The sequence below is a fragment of the Pteronotus mesoamericanus genome, unplaced genomic scaffold, assembly GCF_021234165.1.
Source record: "Pteronotus mesoamericanus isolate MK-2021 breed Mesoamerican mustached bat unplaced genomic scaffold, CSHL_Meso_final contig_20, whole genome shotgun sequence".
In the NCBI taxonomy this organism is placed as follows: domain Eukaryota; kingdom Metazoa; phylum Chordata; class Mammalia; order Chiroptera; family Mormoopidae; genus Pteronotus; species Pteronotus mesoamericanus.
The window spans coordinates 25143671-25165193 of NW_026555085.1; the positions used below are offsets into that span (position 1 = coordinate 25143671).

General features: G+C 37.8%; 1 protein-coding gene across 1 annotated transcript in view; it reads left to right on the forward strand.

Moving 5' to 3' along the window:
• The window catches only part of PRIM2 (DNA primase subunit 2), a 276122-nt gene that overhangs the window by 244727 nt on the left and 9872 nt on the right, over positions 1-21523 (forward strand). Inside the window, exon 12 of the mRNA XM_054569539.1 lies at positions 15878-15946. Within this exon, the coding sequence (XP_054425514.1) occupies positions 15878-15946 (69 nt within the window). The remainder of the gene's footprint in view (positions 1-15877; positions 15947-21523) is intronic.

A 21523-nucleotide genomic window follows, 5' to 3' on the forward strand; every position in this document is an offset into this window, starting at 1 on the left:
GTTACACACAAAAAATACTGGCTTCTATATACCTATACCCACGTTCTTTAATTTTGTATGGCCTTGAGTTATCTCGTAACCTTTGGTTCCTGCCTGAAGGAGTCCTTTAGTATTTCTTATAGGGCAGTTCTAGGAGCAGCAAATTCCCTCAGCTTTTGTTTATCTGGGAATGTCTTAATTTCTCCTTGATTTTTGAAGGAATAGTCTTGGTTGACAGTTTTAGTTTTTCAGCAAAATAATGTTATCTCAGTGCCTTCTGGCCTCCACGGTTTTTGCTGAGAAAATCAGCTGTTAATCTGTTGAGTATCTCCTGTATGTGATGAGCAGTTTGTCTTGCTGCTTTCCAGATTTTCTTTTTGTCTTTGTCGTTTCCTGATTGGTTTATGTGTTTCAGTGTGGATCTCTTTGTATTTATCATTCTTGGAATTTGTTGAGCTACTTGGATGTGTGTCTTTTATCAAATTTCAGCTATCTTTTCAACTTTTCTTTTTATCCCTTTCTGTCTATTCCTTCTGGGTGACCCTTTATGCATCTGTTGGTACACTTGATAGTGTGCCACATATGTCTTTGTCTTTGTTCATATTTTCTTCAATATTTATTTTTTTCTACTCTTCAGACTGAATAATCTCAGTTGACTTATTTTCAAATTTGCTCATTCCTTTTTTTATTGCCTGCTGAAATTGGCTTTGTCATTTTTCCTTTTAGTTGTTATAATTTTCAGCTGTAGAATTTATGTCGGGGTCCTTTTAATAGTTTCATTCTCTTCATTGCTATTTGCTACCTGTTAAGACTGTTGTTATGGTTTCTCTTTCCTCAGAATGTTTAAGACAGCTAATTAAAAGTCTTTGTTCAGTAATTCTAATTTCTGAGCCTATCTGGGGAAAGTTGGTATTTCTCTTGTAAAAGGACTCTACTTTCTTGTTTCTTTCCATCATTTATAATATTTCCTCTAAGACTGGAGGATATTTGAATATTACAGATTGCTAACTATGGAAGTCCAATTCTGTTTGTAGGCCGGGTCTGTGCTGTTCAGTGTAGTAGCCACTAGCTACATATGATGGCTCTTCAGTATGAGAAATGTGGCTGGTGCAAACTGAGAGGGGCTAAGAGGGGCCAGCTCTCTAGCGGGGGTGGGGAGCCCTGGTTTATGTCATCTTCTGATTACTGTGATGTAAACACTTCTGCTGTGGCCAGTGTCACATTACTAATGTGATGCTGCAAACCTGACTTGGGAAGGGATACACACAATCAACTCTGACAAGCCAGTTTGAGTCAGCTCCGGCATACCATTTACTGGAAGTATAAAATATATACCGGCTTTGAAAGAATTAGTATAAAAAATAAGCATAGTAAAATATTTCAGTAATGACATTCTTATATTGATTACCTGTTCAAATGACGACACTGGTTTAAATCAGCAACTGTGACGTAATCATTTAAATTATTAAAATTAATTTTATCTTTTTTACCTTTTTAATTATGGATATGGAAGATTTAAAATGACAAATGTCATGCTTATTTCTATTGGAAGCACTGCTGTGAACAGTTTCTTGACACTATTGAGTATTAGAGTGATTAGGTTCTTTTTCCACATATTTTAATGTTTGCTGCTAGCACGCAACTGTGCTTGACCTACTGCAACCAATACTTAACTTTTACGTGTTGAGCTATAAACGAGTATAAGGCTATTCTTTTTTCAATATTTCTGGTTGAAATGATGCATTGTTTACAAATGTATTTGTGAAACTCTCTTTTACTTCCCATTTTAGGTTTTTAAAAAAATTTTTAAAGCAGGAGGAAATATGTTTTATAATTTTGACTCAGCATAACCATTAATGATTATTTAAAAGCAGATTTTATTGGTGCTTCCAAGAAAACTTGCTACTGAAAGTAAAATCATGAAATATGAGAAAAAAGTACGCTCTTTATATTTCTGAAAGGTTTCACAGCCCAAAAATTCTCAAGAAGTTAGTGAACATATTAAACCTAATGAAGAAATCTTTCAAAGTAGTTTCAAAGGCTTAAAAGTAACACTATGTCAAAAAAGATTTTATGGCAGAGCTAAATCTCAATGACTCCTTATTCAGTGTTCATATAAATCTGAACTACCTAAAACCCCTATTTTTTTCTTAGGTGAGGGTACTTATCAATAGATGATAGTAGTCAGTCTGTCCATTACTTTATGAACAGTAACTGCTTTTAAGAGCAGCTTTTTTATCTATTTCGTCTACAGGAGCATCTCTTCTGATTTATAAGAACAGTACTTTGCTGCATTTAGCTTGCTTTTCTCAGTTTTGTAGTTGAAAATGTATATATTGTTTTTGGTACATCTTAGAACTGCATTAAGAAAAAGATGGAAAGCTGAGCATTAGCATTGGTGCCAGGAAGATGTGGCTGTGGTTTTGGCTCTATCACACATTTCTGTGTTATATCCTTCCTTTTTTCCTGCACTGAAGGTCATTTGAAGATTATTTAATATTGTTCAAGGTGATTCAAATAAAAGTCACTTTGGAAGTCATACAACATATGCTTTTGTTACCTAAACCTAATAAAGTTTACTTCCATTAAACTGAAAACTAGTCTTATAAGAAAATTTAGTACTGTGTTTACAATTGTGTATGTTTCTATAATTATTTTATTTATTACATGAGAAATTACTGACATCTATAGATAATAGATATCAGTAACATAGATACTTTTCAGTAACAGGATAGTGTATATATCCTGTATTATGATAAGTATTATGATACCTATAATAATATTCAGCCTGTCTACCCATGGATGTAAAACTATTCTCTTAGTTTAGTTCTATTTCATAGTCAGTTTTATAGAGTATTCTTCCCCTCCCTCATTTCTTTTGGAGATGCAAACAAAGTATCCAGAAAATTAAATAGCTGACCTTATTTCATAAGGCAAGTGTTTCAGGTTCTTCTTCTGCTTAGCTTGAAGCCATTTCATACTTCTTGGTAGTGATTACCATCGATTTACAATTTATTGTTAGACAAAGTTCTATTTCTAAATTTATATATATCACCTATGACATTTTTACAGGTACTTACATATATATGTATATATGTGTGTATGTGTGTGTATTCACATATTCTTTGGCTCTGGGGAAAAACCTTTAAGTGACAGATTTTTAAGTTTTACCTCTGTTTGCAATAATGCATTTGATTTGACACATCTCTTTGAAATTAACTGTAAAATTAGTATAAATACTTTTAATTATTTTCATAAAGATTGTAGGGCATAGTGATTCTGAACTTTATTGCTTTTAAAATAAGCAAAAAAATAGAATACTTGAAAGATGGTTATAATTAGTAAGTACATCTTGGAACTGGGGTTTGGCAATATTTTTTCCATATCTCCAAGCAGATTTACCGATATATTCTCGTGTATCCTCCTTCCTCCTCCTCCTCTTTCCTCTCCTATTCCTTCTTTTCCTTTCTTCCACCCATTCTGACTTCACTTAGTGGTTGATGTTCCCTAATAATTTACATTCAGATATTAGTATTAATCTGCACTGAGGAATTCTGTATTTTGGGTGGAGGTTTAAATTGAATTGATTCTCAACAATCATTTTTTGGTGCCTGCTTTTAATGATTCAAAATGTTTGTTCAAATACAGTGAGTTAAAAAGCAATGAAAAAATTTTAATATTAGGGTTTCTATTTTGTGATGAAAATCATACTAAGGGAGTAATATAATGTAAATTTAATATAATTAAATTGGGTGTTACACACCTTCTGGAAAGCTTCACTTCTATTTACTATTGAATATTTGGCAGATTTGTAAGACTATGTCAGGATTTGAATTGCGGCATAGTACTTTTTTTTTTTTAACTGGAGAGGTCTACTGTTCTAATTGGAGTCCCCAAGACTTCTGAAAAGCATCTAAAAAATTGCTGTAAGCATTCATTTTTACTGAGTTAGTGTAAATACATGAATTAGCTGATAAGTAAAGTAACTAGAACAGTATCTGATACACAGTAGGTATGTAAGATAGATGTTATGATTGTCATTTTTATTACCTTCTTCCTAGCGATCTCCCTGCATAAACAAACAGCAAATAAGCAAAGCACGTGTCCTGTGTCACAGATCTGGTTTGCTGTGGGGGAGACCGGTGTGTAGGACAGTCCCTGGGGAGGATCAATGCCTGTTAGGGAGTGAAGGAGGCAAGATTGGGTAGGAGGAGAGGTGCTCGTAGGCTGAACCCACAGGGACCTCTGAAGCTGGGATGACCCTGCAGGGCTGATCCTAATTGGAGTAAGAAGGCTTGGCCTTTATACCCCTGTATCATCCAGTCCTTGGATCAGGCTGCTTCCAGAAAGGGAGCATCACCTTGAGCAAGATGGCTCTCTTCGGCTGAGGCGGGCCTCTGCGGCAGACTGTCAGTCCTCAGCACTCTCTGACCCTGGAGAAATGTGTGCCCTTGTCCTGAGGGGCGGGGATGTAGACAGCATATCACGGAGCCCACCATACACTGCCTCCAGAAGAGTGAATGCGACCCTAGATGCTCAAGCCAGAAATCTGGTGAATAGTCAAGACTCCTTCCTGTCTCCGAATGTTCTTGAATATCTATTGCTTTTCCTCTCTTCTCCCCAGCTCCCATAATGCAAGGTGTAATATGTTACTTTAGTTCCCAATTTCACACTCCATCTCCCCATCCCCCCACCCCCAAAGTCCGTCACACTGATGCCAAAGTGATCCTTCTCATATACTGTAGTTTCGTTTCTGCCCATTTCACGGCACTTCGCTATCAAGTTTCTGTGCCTTTGTTGCATGTTATTCCTTTCTTCATAGTTTTTGTTGGTGATTCTTATTCATTCATTGTAATTTGGAAGTTCTTACTGAGCACTTTTCCTCCCTTTCTCCTCTTGTAACATGTGTTTTTCTGTATTAGGTCACTTATTACCTGTTTTGTAGTGTTTATTTTCTTTGTCCCCTCTGCCCCCCAGATTGTGATTGTGGCCTTATCCTCCCTAAGAGATAAATGCTATCTTTTATCTCTGTAAATCCAATCCCCAACCGTAGTGCCTGGAGTTCACTGTAGAAGTTCATTATGGGAGCTTAAGGAATGTGGGCTGAATGGAATGAGTGAGAGAATGCGTGAGTGAGTCAATCCAGCAAGAGTCAGAAAGTTTAATTGAGAGTTGCTGGCAGAGGCTGCTTTGTTCGTTTGCATGTATTAATACATTTACCTGTATGTGTAAAACTAAATATATCAGTGGCAGATTTCTACATTTGGATTCAAGTTAAGTTGATACAATATTTCATTCTCTTCTCCGAAGTTGCCTTCAGATGACTGGAGAAACCTATCAAGCCCTTTTATTTATTTTTCTAAATTACCATAATTCGCTGTGTATAATGCACCCCTGTGTACAGTGCAACCCGCATTTTTGGCCCAAAAAAATTTGCCAGGAAAAAAATCTTTCATTTTGATTTTTTAATTCAATTTTTTATTTATATTTAGAAACAAAACCTATTATTGTATTCCAGGGTATTATTTTGCATATAGATATTGTTATTGCTTTCTCAAATTACACTTTTAATGCATAAGCATAAATAAAAGGAAAACATTTACATAGATACAGCATTAGTACTCCCCATGTATAATGTGCATCCTTATTTTTCCCTCAAAAATTTGGGCAAAACATGCACATTCTGTATAGCAAAATACGGTAAATATATTGCGGTAACATTGGTTAATAACACTATGTAAGTTTCGCTAACACATCATCGGTGTGCTGCATGGAGTGCTGACCCCCCCCCCCCCCCCGAGTCCGGCCTCCTTTCATCGCCGTCAGCATGTGTTTGACGCCTTTTACTCGTTTCATCCGCCCTCACCCTGCCTCCTCTTGGGTAACTACCATGCAGTGGTCTGTGTGATGAGTTTGCATGTTGCTTTCTCTTTATATCCTACAAAAATGAAATCATATGGTTCTGGTCCTTTTCTGTCTGATTTATTTCATTTAACATGATGCTCTCAGGATCCATTCATGTTGTCACAAATGGAAGTATTTCATCATTTTTTTATAGCTGAGTACTTTGTACCACATCTTTATCCAGTCATCCATCAATAGACAGTTAGGCTGCTACCATATCCTGGCTCTTATCAATAATGCTACAGTGAATATATGGGTACATAGATCATTATGAATAAGTGTTTTCAAATTTTTCAGCTACATACCCAAAAGAGGAATTGCTAGGTCATATGGTAGCTGTATTAATTTTTGAGGAACCTCCATATTGTTTCCATAGAAGCTACACAAATTTACATTCCCACCAGCAGTGTGTTCCCTTCTCTCCACATCCTCTCCAGCGCTTGTTATTTCTGGTCTTATTGGTAATAGCCATTCTAACAGGTATGAGGTAGTATTTCATTGTGGTTTCGATTTGCGTATCCCTTATAGCTAATGAAATTGAGCAACTTTTTATATACCTGTTGGCCTTCTGTATGTATTCTTGGGAAAAGTGGCTGTTCAGGTCCTCAGCCCATTTTTTAATTGGGTTGGTTTTTTTGTTGTTGTTCTCCAGTTGTGTGAGTTCTTTATATATTTCAGATATGAGCCCCTTATTTGAGGTATCATTTGCAAATAATCTTCTTTTGCTGTTCAGAAGCTTTTTAGTTTGGTATGGTCCCATTTATTTATTTTTGCTTTTACTTCACTTGCCTTTGGGGTCAAGTTCACCGAGTTCAGTCCATTTACATTTAGGGTGATGCTTGAAATATGAGAACTTAGTATAGCCATTTTATTTTGTTTTCTGGTTGCACTGTATCTCCATTGTTTCTTTTTCCTTGTGTTTCTGGGTGCTCTTCTAGTTAGTGGTATTCTGTGCATTTTTCCTGTGCTTCTTCTTTTATGTTATGTGTCTCAGTTCCAGATTTTTGTTATTTATTTTATGAAAAAAATTTTATACATACAGTAGTTCTTTTTCTTCTAAATGATTCTTATCTCCATTCACCTGTGAAAGTTCAGTCCTTTTCCCCTTTTTTAGTCCTTTTTCCCCTTTTCAGTCCTTTTTTAGGTTCTTAACATATCCTTTTTTAGCTGTGCATTTATTTCCAAATTGTAGAAGCTAGATTTTTAAAAATGCTTTTACCTCCTTTAATCCTGATAATTGTTTAATATCCTATTGTAAAATAGAATTACAATTTCTAGCTTCTCTCCATCTTTGTCATCTTCCAGTTTTGTATCCTTTTGTTTTTTTGTTTCAGGTGTAGTAGCTCCTTTGAACCTTTCTTGTACTGAAGGTCTTATGGTAGTAAATTTCCTCAGCTTTTGTTGGTCTGGAAAAGCCTGTATTTCTCCCTCATATCTGAAGAGTAACTTTGCTGGATATATTATTCTTGGCTGATGATTTCTCTCTTTCAATATATTTGAATGTTTGATTCCACTCACTCCAAGCCTATAAGATTTCTGCTGAAACGTCCGATGACAATCTAATGGGGTTTTCTTTAGAGTTAACAGTCCTCTTGTCCCTGGATGACTTGAGAATTCTTTCTTTGCCTCTTTTCATTAACTTTTGACAGTTTTAATATAATGTGTCTTGGAGAAGGTCTTTTTGCATTGAGATAATTAGGTGTTCTGTTAACCTCTTGGATTCAAGGGTCCAGCTCTTTCCACAGGTTTGGGGTGTTCTCATTTGTTTGAATAGGCTCTCTGTCCCCTTCTCTCTCTGTTCTGGCGTACCTGTAATTCTTATGTTGCTCTTTCTAATAGAGTCAGTTCTTGTAGACTTCTCTCATTTTTTAACGTTGAATTCTCTTTGTTCTTCCACCTGAGTCATTTCTAGATTTCTCTTTTTGAGATACTTAATCCTTCTGCCTGGTCTGCTCTATTTCCTAAGCTTTCTAATTTATTCATCTCATGTATGAAGTTTTTCAGCTTAGAATTTGTTTGTTTTTTTTACAGCTTCAGTCTCTTTGGTAAAGTACTCCTTTTATTCATTGATTTTATTCCTGAGACCACTGGACTGCCTTTCTGAGTTTTCTTATATCTCATTTAGTTTTTTTTAGAACTGCGATTTTGAATTTTCTGTCATTTTAATCTCAGTGTTCTATGCCTTTGAGTTTGTTTCTGGAGATTTCTGTTTCTTTCTGGCTACCTTGTTACCTTGGTTATTCGTGGTACTGATGGATTATTTTTCTACCTGAGAAATTGAAATCTTTTTTAGATACTATTTTGGTGTTGACAATTTAGCAGGTCGGTAAGTAGAGGTCTTTCTTTTATTTTCCAGTAGATGATGCTATAGCACAAGTTTTTGTTTCTCTTACCTGCACTACTGGTACTTCCATGGTTTCGTGGGGCAGCGTTGCCCTGGCTATGGAAAATAAGTATGTTTCCTGAGGAGGTGGGTATCCCCTTTGTGACTGGGTTGCCTTGGTCTCAGGGCACCACTTCGTGGTGGGATGACAGGCTCTGAGTCTGTGAGTTCCTGGTGCTGCTTTCCTTCCTTACTGAGGTATCCCACCTTCCTCTACTGGGTTCTGAGGCAGTGTGTGGGGGAGGGTTGTGGGGAGTGGATTGGGGAGGTTGCGCATCCATGGCTTTGTTTTTACTGTGGGGTTTAGCCACTGTGAGCACTGGCCAACCAAGGTTGGAATGTTGCTTCAGTCCCTTCGGTCCATTCCGGGCTGTTGAGTGAGGACTGTAACCGCATGCCTATCTCCACTGCTACCTTGTCAGCTGGAGTCAGGCAGGTGACAGGAGAGTGAGCGGGGGGTGGGGAGTCACATTTGTGTTATTAAGGTGTTTTAAAACTTGTGGAAGAACTAAATTAAATTAGGTTTTTTTTTTTTTTTTTTTCCCTGTGGTGCTATAACAAAAACAGAAAGAAAGGGAAGGGAGGGGGGAAGAAAGAAGAAATGAAAAGCAACTGTCTTACTTGCATAGGTTCTAGTAAAAGTGTTCTAAGACTGATTGAAACAGAAGTTGCTCTGGTGAGGAAAGACATTTACTTTATCACTCAATAAACATTTACTCAGCATTCAGCATGTCACCGAGTTTTCATTATGTTCAAATCTGGAAGTAGAAAGATGATTAAAAAACTGTTTTAGAGCTTTTAGCCTAGTGGAATAAAAAGAGGCATAATTAACTAAAATAAGGCATGATAATTGCTTTAGTAAAAATATATTCTAAGGGCTAGTTGTAGATTCAGAGGAGACCGACTTGCTGAGGCGGGGAGTGTTGTGTGAATTGGGTTTGAAAGTTGAGTAGGGGTTCCCCCAGAGGGGAGTGAGGCTTTTCTAACAAAGGGAATGACATTCATTCAACATCAGCAAATAATAATTGCAAGATGACTGTATTCCAGTTATTATTCCAGACACCAGGGATATAGTGATGAACTTAGCTCACAAGACCCCTGTCTTCATGGAGCAGATATGCCAGTGGGGAATACAGACTGTAAACAAATTCAGTGTGGTAGGAGGGAACTAGACAAGACATGAGGGAAAATGATGAGACTTGGGAGAGGTGAGCTTACGCGTATTTAGGTAAGGTTTTCAGGGTGTCTTTTGAGGCAACCTAGTCCTGGGAAATCTATGAAAACAGGTGCTAGGGACAAATTAGTTTAGAAGTACCGGCCCAATAAGTCTTGCCATGAGGAAATTGAGGTAATTGTGAATTAAACCTCATCAAACAATGCATTAGACTAGAAAACCCAGTGACTCATCACTAGATTCTGTGTGCTGAAGAGACTGGGAGAAGCCGGACTGGAGCGTAGGGGCCCGGTGGCCGGGGGACACAGAGAGGGAGACCGTGGCCCGATGAAGATGGCCCTGTGAACCTCCATGAAGAGTTCATGCCCCCTCCACGGCGGGCAGCCGGCAATGCCAGGATTTCATTTAGATTCTAGAAAAGTTACTATGGTGGCAGTTTGGAAGCTTTCTTGGGTAAGGAAAGAGTAACTCTAGAAGCGTTGTGATAAAGAATGACGAGAGTCTGAACAATGGAGAGGAAAATATAGGCCTTAAGGACATTTGGAGGTAGAATTAATTCAGTCAGATAACTATGTGTATAGGCAATGAAGAATGAGTCAGAAAATTTCTTGCATTTATATGTTTGAAGTGAATGAAGGTTTATCTTCACGAGAGGGAAACTTGACCCTGATCTGCCAGCAAACGGAGGTCCCAGCAGAGTTGTAAGGCAGCATAGGACAAACTATGCCGAGTGTGTGAGGGACAGAAGCAAAGCAGTGTGTTTGAAAGTGTTCCAGATTCTGCCTCTCTCTCACATTTTCTCCCATCTTTGAAATAAGGAAGGTTAGAAATGAAATGGAAAAAAAATCAGCACGCTACATTTGAAAGGTTGTGCTTTTTAGGGAGAAACAAGTTTATTATCACATTTAAACGAGACAGACTATGACCTTGAATTAGAGGTGTATTAGCTGCCTGAGTGTCTCACACCGAGCTGTAACCACGCTCTGCTCACTGAAGCCGGGCCGGCAGGTGGCTCCATTCTGCTCTCGGAGAATCTATCACCTGGGCCCTAGTGGCTGGTACCGAAGCAAAAGGCAGAGAGCAATTTGCAGATGGCAGGAATGTTAGATTAGGAAGGGAGAAGGAAGTGTGGCTCAAAATTATAAAATGCAGTCTGTTTCTATTTTATATACATGTACATGTGTGCAAAAATATAAATATGGCATCCCCCCAGTATGTTGTATAACATGTTCATCAGCTGGCTATGATCTATCACCAATCACATGAGGAAAATAACACCTTATTTGCTCTTTGTTCTTCCACTGCAGTGATATCTTGGTTAGCCACTTTATTAGAATTCAAAACCAAACTGTAATTTGCCTTGAGAATGAAATAGTAGATGAGTGGAAATGATACTTTAACCAAATTTAGCAAATACAAGTATGATGAATATTTCTTGCAAAAATGACAAACTGCAGTGTTTAAAAAAAACAGGTCTAATATTCTTCTTGGTGGACATTAGCTGATAAAAAGAATAAAGATTTAGAGAGGAAAAGTTAAAGACTATTTTTGACCAAATATAGTAGTTTGATATCACTAGCCTTAATTTTTCTTTGCCTTTTGATTACTGATGAACTAGATTAGAATAATAAATGGATTGTTATGCTTGACATTTTGTACTTTAGTCTGAAAATATTGGCATTAAAAACCAAAGGTCACATTGCTATTTGAGCAATATTCTTAGATCTTCATAGAGGTATTTTCTTTAAATAATAAACTTGTGTTTGAATTCACCTTTATTCGAGATGACTGCTCAAATTGTTTGGTTATATACATTTTTAGCTGAATTAGGAAACTTCCAGGCTAGGCATCTGACTTGGTTTCCTTCTTAGACAACTTCCTTCGGTGTTGATGCTGTATACAGGAGGGGACCGTGGCCGTGCTCTGGCTCCTCCAGAATGGAGCCTGGAAACAGGGCATTCGGGCCATTGCTCAGTGAAACACCCTTTGTGTGCTGTGGGTAACACTTTAATGCTGACAAGCTGGGTAAATAACAGGTGGTGCACTCCATTTCATTTACCTCTTTCTCTGGTTTTGCACATTTTTCTTTCACGTGGTCTCTTCCTGTTTGTTTCCTTGTGCCTGCTGTGCTTTGTTCCTCTCAGTGAGTTTCTGCTTCAGTGCAGTATGGGCTTCCTTCACCCGTTTTATTTCTGACCCTGACTCTGGCCAGTCACTGTGGGCTGGGCTTGGGCACAAGGGACCGTCCCTCTAGGAAGGGCAAAGGCAACTTGTGAGGATGGAGGTTGGGCCCTTCACAAGCTGTGTGGGCGAAACCAACACGGTCAAAAAGTACTTTTGCCTGACCGTGTCTTCATTCTGGCTTCTCTACAGAATATTTTTTCTTTAAAAGAATTTCATATATTTCATATATGATTCTTACACAAAATATATATACAAGCACATTATCAACTCCCTGTCTCCCCCGTCCCCAAGCATATTTTTTAAAACAGGTTAGGTATGTAATGTCAAAATTAGCACATTGTGAAATATTACCACATCCAGTATTTCTTCATTCTTGAGAAAACATCAAAGAAAAAATTTCAGTTTCAAAAGTGCACATTTGATTAAATCCTAGTCTTTCTCGGGTTCACAGTAGTCTGGCTCTAAGTCAAGCCTCTCTGTCCACAGCCCTGGGATATGGACTCTTCTGTTAAAACTTAGCAGTTTAAAAAAAGAGTTACTTGAATTATGACAACAAAAAAATTTAAATTCTAAATGAGACCAGCTATTCCAGACCCTGGATTTCAGGCAGTAAAGATGCTCAGCGATCCCAGTCATCATGCATTTCAGTCATCTCTGTCCAAACCCACTTAGGTTAGCAGTGAGCGCTCTCAGCATCTCCTCATGAACACATAAGTGGTTCACTTTGGGAAAAACAGTCTTTCCAGGGTAAGTAAAATGTATTGTAGAGATTTTAGCTTTTGTCCCTAAATTCTGCTTTACAGATTCTCCCTCAGGCACCTGTCCTTCTTGGATTTTGGTGGTTCTTTGCCATGTTTCTATTTTTGCTCCTACTTTACAAACTGAATTTTTGTACCGTGCTCATACCTCAGTTCTCCTTTCCATCCTTTGATTTTTAGATTGGCGTTTCCTGCCTTGGAGTCATCCAGCCCTTAGCAGGTTGCACCAGCTCCATCCTCAAAGAGACATACCGGTAGAACATCTTAATGCAGTGTTTTGCCAGTGATGTTTAATGCAGAAAAATTTAAGAAAATAAGGTGCAGAAAAAGTCTCAAGTTGCTCTTCATGTACAAACGGTAGAGAATCAGAATCACTTGTGAAAATCTTTCTGTCAGCAGAAGGGTGGTGCATTGAGACTGCTGGAGACACTAAGGGGGTGCCATCCTCATGTATTACTGCTTCCAAAGCATCTGTTAATCGTAGTGCTTAGTGACTAGTCAGTGGTATTTTTCATTTATTTGACATGATAGCTTGTTACTTATATGTTGGTATTTTAATGAGTTTTTAAACTAGTTTTATTTAGGAACTCATTCTGGGAGGGGAGGAGTTAAATGATAAATAATGCCTTATTCCAAAACATTCGGGATCAGGTTCATGTCAAGCATTTTCAGGTAGAACAGCCAGTTTTCAAAAACAATTCGTGGTGTTAAGTAGGAAATGCTTCCCTCTTCAAATCAGACCACTTGTCACTGCAACTGTTACCATCCTGACCAAGCCTCCATCTTCTATTTCCTGGGTTTTTGAAGTCAGCTTCCTGTTTCCTCCACCCTTGTAGTCTGTTCCTAACACTGAAGGAAGGATACTCCTGTTAAAATTGTCAGTCATTTACTGTCACTCCCGTGTTTAGAACAGTGCAGTAGCTCCTCATTTTACTCAGATCATATATTAAATTAAAGTATATATTTTTATTGTTGGATTTTTTGAGTCATGTTGTACATTTTCTATATTAGTTTTCAAACATGTATTTTATATTCCTCTTAAGGAAAACAGGATCTCTTAGTTGCATATGATTTTTAAGTTTTTAATTCTTACCATGGTAAGTGGTCCTCACTGGACAGACACCCTGTTTTTAAGGGGATGTATTTCTTCATCTCGAAAATGAAGATAACGCCTGACCACCGCAAAGCAGTCCTTCTCTTGGATTTCTTCTATGAGCTCATTTATTGTCTAGATATTTTTACTAGTATTCTTTCTCCTGCCCTAGCTCCTCCTCTTAGGCCTAAATTTATCTGTTTTTGAATAGCTTTTCTAGCCCAGGAAAAACCCTCTGTTGTCCTTTTCCCCCATTGTACCTGTACATATGTACTGGTACTTATATCCACTCAAATATGCTGTGACATGATTAGCAAAGTTGTCTAAGGATAAATAGTTAAATGATTTATTTGTAGATTTGCAAGAAAATTTCAAATAAAATTTCTTCTTGGAAAGATCATACAAAAAGAGGAAAAGTGAGTGATATGTTTGTTAATGAAGAGCCCACTATGGGAATGGAGGAGGGTGGGAGGATTGTTATGTGGTTAATCTAAGTTTAACTTTTATGATAGAATAGAACCTAAAATTTCAAGATACATAAATCGGCTTTTCTCACATTCTGTGGCTTCTATGTCAATTTTCCTTGATAACCTCTTTTACTTATTTATTTTTACTTATTTGTATATTACCCAAGTAGATATTCTTATTAATGTTTCTTTTAAATATTTTATAACATGCTTCCCAATAGAGATTAGATTATATGTGTATATGTTACATATTTACTTTGTAAGGAAAATACTTATATAAGAAAATTTATATATTTATGTATACATACATGCATAACTCTCTCGCTCTCTCAAGATGTTGGGTCCACTGTTTTGTTTTTATGTAAAAGTAGCTTATGTACTACACAGTTGAGCTTTTTGCTTATTTCTATGAACTCCTTTTCTTTTTCTGGTCATTTATGGTATTATTTAAACCTTATGTTATGTCTTTGCTTCTCCAAAATGGTAATTCACAGATATGCATATATTTCAGGGGTTGGCAAAAGTAGGTTTACAGTTACAAGTACATGAGGCACAGAGTTTATTCTTGTATTATTATTTATTAGTTATTGTATTATTTTCCACATAATCAACTGTAAAAACATTGGTGAATATGAGCTGAGAATGTTAGAATTACTTGGAAAACTTTGTGACTTTTTTCATATTTTAAAATTTATTGTCATTCATTTTAATTGATTTAGTTTTCACTTTGGCTCTTAATACTTCACAAAAAGTGGATAGGTCAAATAGGCAGTCAGGATCCTGGGTGCTATGATTGGTTGGCATTTACATAAGTCTTTCATACAGGATTTAATTAGAAAATGACCTGAAATTCCAAAATGTAATCTCTAAGACAGAGAAAAACAATTTTTTAAAAGCACACTCTTATCAGTATTCTGTAATAACCGTTCTACAATTGTAATTTTTTTTGTATATCTATCTGTCAAAAGATGTAAGCTATATTCAGTAATGAAGATAGCAAGAAGTTGGAGACTTCCTATACATTTCTTTTTGTCATAGGAAAGTCAGCCTTTTGAAAAGGGATAGAAATTTACATTTCTCCAGAATGATATTTCCCCTCATTTGAGGCTGTCTCTTAATTCCAATATTTTACTCTGTTTGATAAACAGGCCAAATATACATATTATTTATTTGGTGGGGGAGGTGATGAAACTTTACAAATTTCAACTTACCTTGCATTCTCCTGATAAGAATGGGAGTTTGCATCGCTCTGAAGAGATTACATGAAGTAGAATTGGAAAACAAATTGTATTTACAAAAGATAGGATGATGTTCCTAATAGGTGTTCAGAATAGACTATTTACTCTCATATTCTGCTGAGCTTTACTAGAAATAACTTCATTTCAAAAAAGGACAAATCTGATTGAAGGTAAAAGCATTCCCTCTCCAGATAGTCATCCAAAGGGTTTATATTAAATTTTCCTGATGGACACACAGCTGTATTTTATGCTGTATCTGTATAAACTGGTAATGTGGAAAATAAAAATCTAAATAGTATACTCGATTGCTTCATGCACCAACCATTTAGATTACCAGGTTTATACCTGCAATTTTAGAAGAGATGTTGCAATAAGATGTTCTGAAAATAACTGTCAAAGTCACAATACTAGGATCTATTTTCATCTTGTTGTCAAGGTAAAGTTACTGAAATTCACAGTTAATAGGTCGGAAAGATCCCTTTCTATATGTTGTCATCTGTGGTTTAATGCTGACCTAAACAGCTGCTGTGTAATGCAAGAATTATCACAGTGTCCAGGCTGCAGAAGTACAACATGCTCCGTGATTTAATGCATTTCCCATCTGGAATGAAGATGGCCAGCAACCACGAGCTACTGTTGTGTAGAAGAAACTTTTAATTTCTAATTCTTTTCTCTCTTTTTTTCTCATTTATTTTAGATTTTGGATTTAGTAAAAGGGACACATTACCAGGTAGCCTGTCAGAAGTACTTTGAGATGATACATAATGTAAGTAAATTTTTTAATTTTATGGCCTATTTCTTTGTCTTTTGTGGCTCTGCATTTCATTCAGAATTTTTAGTTGCAGCAATAGAAAACACCCCAGCTATTGTCAGCAGAAAGGAATTTATTACACGGTAGTGGGTACCTTTTAAAATTTATAGGTGGTCCAGAGAATCAAGCTTAGATTCTCCAGAACAGGGAATATTGTTCCTAGGAGAAGCTACATTGTGAGGAAACCTTATTTTAGTACAGCTTTCACCTACCACTCCACATCGAGGGGTGAGACCAAGGGTCCGTAACTTTTTCTGTAATGTGTCAGATTGTAAAAATTTTAGGCTTTCCAGTCCACATGGTCTCTGTCACAATTGCTCAGCTTTGCTGTTGCAGTACGCAAGCAGCCATAGACAGTATGTAAATCAACATACCTGGCTGTGTTCCAGTAGACCTGTATTTATAGAAACAGATAGTGAGCCAGATTTGACACATGGGCCTTAGATAGCCAATGTCAGGAGTAGTTCTAGACCTTTTGGCCACAGCTGCCGAGAAGAACATAATGCTTTTGACATCTTCCATGCAGAAAATCTGATCCTTTTACTTGCTGCCACTTCATGTTTATATGATCTATTACCCAAGTCTTGTCTTTATCTGCATGTGGAACCTAGGTTACATGGTGGACCGTTAAGTGCAAGGGGGTCAGGGAAATCCGTTTGGTTTCTTTCATGCCAACATCCTTAGTACAAGAAGGCCTGCTACAGTATGGTCTGAAAGGTTAAAACAAGGGTCACAAACCCAGGGGCCTGTAAAGGTCAGGCAAATAACCCCAAAAAGTGAAGCTTCCTGAGATTAGTACCAGAGATTATGGTAGGAACTGTGGTGCGCTGAAGAATTCATACCCTTAGAAGCACTCACATTGACAAGTTTTAAGGCTCTCTGCAGGTCAATAACTTACCTGTAGGTCAAATTCAGCTCACTGGCACTCAGTTTTCAACCACTGATCCTGACCATGACCTCCTACCGAGGGCAGACATCCAAGAATGGACCTAGTGGTCCTCGCACCTCTTGAAATATTTCTTCTATGAGCATACGTGAGCCTTTCTTGGAGTCAGCAGTGTTCAGGATACAAAGGGATCCATAACTCTCTCCAAAAAGATGTATTTATTGAGCCCTGGCCAGGTGGCTCAGTTGGTTGGAGCATCATCCAATACACCAAAGGGTCGTTGGTTCGATCCCTGGTTGGGGTGCATACAGAAGGCAACTGATTGATGTGTCTCTCCTTTTCTCTCTAAAATCAGTGGACATATCCTTGGGTGATGATTTAAAAAAAAAATATATTATTGAATTCATTATCAACTACCATGCTATGCTAAATTTTATAATTTTTATGTTTTTAATTTAGTTTTCATGAAATTTTTCTAGTTTGGTTATATAACTGCAGAATTTTTTGATAAAATATTTCATAGTAAAATATATTCTATGATATGGCTATTGATGAAAATAATAATAATGATGATGATAATAATAATATTAGCCAACATCTGTAGAACCCGTAATGCATGCCAGACATAGCACAAAGCACTTTGGCCACATTAGCTCTTTTGATCCACACTGTAGTATATACTACAGCTAAGTAGTATTTTTATCCCCATTTACGAATAGACTTAGAGAAGCTAAACAACTGGTGTATGATTATACTGCCTATAGGGGATAGAACTTGGATTTGAACCACGCTGTTGAGTCACTCATCTAGAGCTTATGAGCCTAACCATGATTTTGCTGTTCTAGAGTATCTGGTATTAGATTTGTAATAACTACTCTTGTGATCATTAGCATTTTCCTTTGTAGATTCGTGATCCAACCTTCATAGCTTACATTAAAACAACTTAGGCCTAACAATTCTACAGGACCTGCCCACGGTACCAAACCCGGTTAATGGGAGATCTGGAGCTAGAATTCTTGTCTGTCTTGTCTGTTATGGGTCTAGCCCTCATCCTATTATACCTAAAAGTTAAAAATACCATTATTATTTTTAAAAAAATACTTTAGAGATGTTCAGTCAAGATGGCAGAGTAGGAAAATGCTGTGCTCATTTCCTTTCACTATTACATAAAAATTAAAACTGAATTAGAACAACTCTCATTGAAAACCCCTAAACACTAGCTGAAAGAAGTCCTATAACTGAAGATGTGAAGAAGCTGGTAGCAAGGGTGGAGATGTGGAATGGGCAGGTCCCACATCCACAGTGTGGTGATTAAGAATTGGGAGGAGGGATATCTCAGCTGTGCAGGTCCTCTCTGAGGAGCAAGGCATCCTAGCCCCACACCAGGCTCCCCTGCCTAGGGCTTCAGTGCTGGGAAGATGCATCCCTATAATATCTGTCTGTGATCACCAGGGAGGAGACCTGGGCACTGCAGGTTGTAAATGGCCCATGCACAGACTCACTTGCTCTAGGCTCCAGCACAGAGGCAACAGGTCAGAAAATGCCAGGGACATATGTGGCGGAACTAAATTGACTGGCTTCAAGGCATGGGCTGGAGGGGCAAGAGTCGAAACAACTCTTTCGGGGACAGGAGTGCTAGCAGGTGCCATTGCTCTTTTGTTAAGTCCTTTCCTCATGCAGCCACCCTAGACCAGAAGGACACCAAATATGAGCATGCCATTAATCTAGAGCTAACACTGTTCACCTGCTCTGGAGATGCCCTGAGAACCCTCCCTACCCAAGTTGCATGCCTGGCCTAACCTCTGCCAGCTATCCCTCCACACAAGCAACCTGCCTTGGCATGTGTTGTGGACATTCCTAAAAGCCCTCAAAGGTCCCCAAACTGCAGTCAAGTAGTGCCTCGGTGTGTCCTGTACTTCTTGCTAAGTTATGCCAAAGTCAGAACAAGTGTTGACTTGTCGCAACTTGCATCATAACTCCCATCAGGTAGTCCTAAGCCTGGCCTAAGTGGCAATCTTGGCTTGGAATATAGCCTCAACTGAACGACCACGAACCAGGCACAAGTGGCAGCTGGCCTCAACTCACATCGTTGTGCCCACCAAAGCCCGACACTAGTGACAGCCATCTTCAGTTCGCAGAATAGCCTCTCCCAAGCACCTCCAAGCTCAGCCCAAGAATGACCAATGACAGATCACTTTGTAAGTACTACCAGATGCCCCCAAGAAGGAAACACGCCAGAGCTCCAGAACCCACATTCCTGATGGTTAACTTCAGACCACACCAGGTCCCATGCCACCCAACCAACTCCATAAATAACACACTTGAAGTCCCATTGGAGCCCCACTAAAGCAACTCTCACTCCTTGGGGGTCAGCCCCTGAGCAAAAGCTCATCCACTATAGTCATAGCTAGTCACCTTTAGGGTCAGTCCCAGCCCCGGAAATGCCACAGCAATCAAGGATCAACTATAACAAAAGGGTACACAAAACTCATACAAGGGACACACCTGGAACACCTGGCTTAGGAACCAGGAAGTCCATACCACTGGGCCCCTAGGACACCTACTATATAGAGCCACTCAGCCAAGACCAGGAGATGTAGCAAATCTACCTAGTATGTAGAAACAAACACAGGGAGTTAGCCAAAATGAGGAGACAAAGAAACGTATCCCAATGAAAAAAGGACAAAACACTAGAAAAAGAACTAAACAAAATGGAGACAAGCAATCTACAATATTAAGGGTTCAAAACATTGGTTATAAGGAAGCTTACTGACCTTAGGGGAAGAATACATTAACTCAGTGACAACTTCAATAAAGAGGCAGGAAAAATAAAAATGGGATGGAAGACATAAAAGGAACCAATCAGAAATGAAGAATACATTAGAAAGAAACAACAGCAGGTTAGATGGAGCAGAGGATCAACTCGGTGATCAGGAAGACGATGGCAGAAAACACCCATCAGAATAACAAAAAGAAAAAAGATTGAACATAAATGAGGATGGTTTGAGGGTTCTCTGGGACCATATTAAACATACAAACATTTGCATCAGAGGGAGACCAGAAAGAGAGAGAGTGCAAGGAATTGAAAACTTTTTTGAAGAAATAATTAGCAAAATTTTCCCTAACCTGGTGAAGGAAATAGATACACAAGTCTATGAAGCACAGAGAGTCCCAACAAGACAAACCCAAAGAGGTCCACACCAAGACCCATGAGAATTAAAATGCCAAAGGTCAAAGACAGAAAGACTCTTAAAAGTAGTAAGACAGACGCAGCTATGTACCAGGAAGTTCCCATAAGACTGTCAACTGATTTCTCAGCAAAAACTTGGCAGGCCATAGGAAAATGGTGTAAAATATTCAAAGTGAAAGTCTGAGACCTAACACCAAGAATGCACTACCTAGCAAGGCTATCATTTAGAATCAAAAGAGAGAAAGAGTTTCCCAGGAAAGAAAAGCTAAAGTGTTGCATCATCACCGGTCTAGTATTAGAGGAAAGGTTAAAGGCACTTCTGTAAGAAGAAAAGATAAAAAATATAAATAAATATAGGAAAGAAAAAAATCCACAACAAAAAGGCAGAGTTAGTAAAAGCAGCGGATCAACCAACTCTAAAAGCTAGTGCAAAGGTTAAAAGGCAAAGGTAGGAAGATCATGTGTAATTGCAACAGTAAGTTAAGGGATACACATAAACACAAAAGAAGTAAAAAATAATGACAAAATCATACATGTGGAGGGGATGAATAAAAATTGTAGTGATTTTAGGATGTGTTCAAACTTAAGTAACTGGCTACTTTAAACAGACTGCTATAAACATAGTTTGGTTTATATGAAGCACATGGTAGCCACAAACCAAAAATCTGTAAGAGACGTTCAAGAAATAAAGAGAAAGGAATCCAAATATAACACTATAGAAAGCCATTGACATACAAGCAAGGAAGAGAATTAGACATGAACTGAGAACTACAAAACTATCAGAAAACAATAAAATGGCAATAACTATATACCTTTCAGTAATTACCTTAAATGTAAATGGACTAAATGCTTCAATCAAGAGACATAGTGGATAAAAAAACAAGACATGTACATATGCTGCTTCTAGGGGACTTTAGATTAAACGTAAAGCGATGGAAAAAGATTTTTCATACAAATGGAAATGAGAGAAAACCTAAGGTATCAATACTTATACCAGACAAAATAGACTTTATAACAAAGACTGTAACAAGAGACTAAGAAGGGCATTTCCTAGTGATAAAGATCAATCCAGCCAGAGGATATAACCCTTTTAAACATTTTAGCTACCAACGTAGGAGCACCTAAATATATAAAGCAAATATTGAGAGACATAAAGGGAAAGATTGGCAGTGATACAGTTAGAGTAGGGGAATTTAACATCCTATTGACATCAGTGGATAGATCAGACAGAAAATCAACAAGGAAACAATGGCTTTAAATGACACATTTGAGCAGATGGACATAATTGATAATTCTTAGGACATTTCACCCAAAAGGCAGCAGTATATACATTCTTTTCAAGTCCACATAAAACAGTTTTCCAGATAAATCACATGTTAAGTCACAAACAATACTCAATAAAGTTAAGAAGACTGAGATCATATCATGTATCTGTTTGATCACAATGGTATAAAAC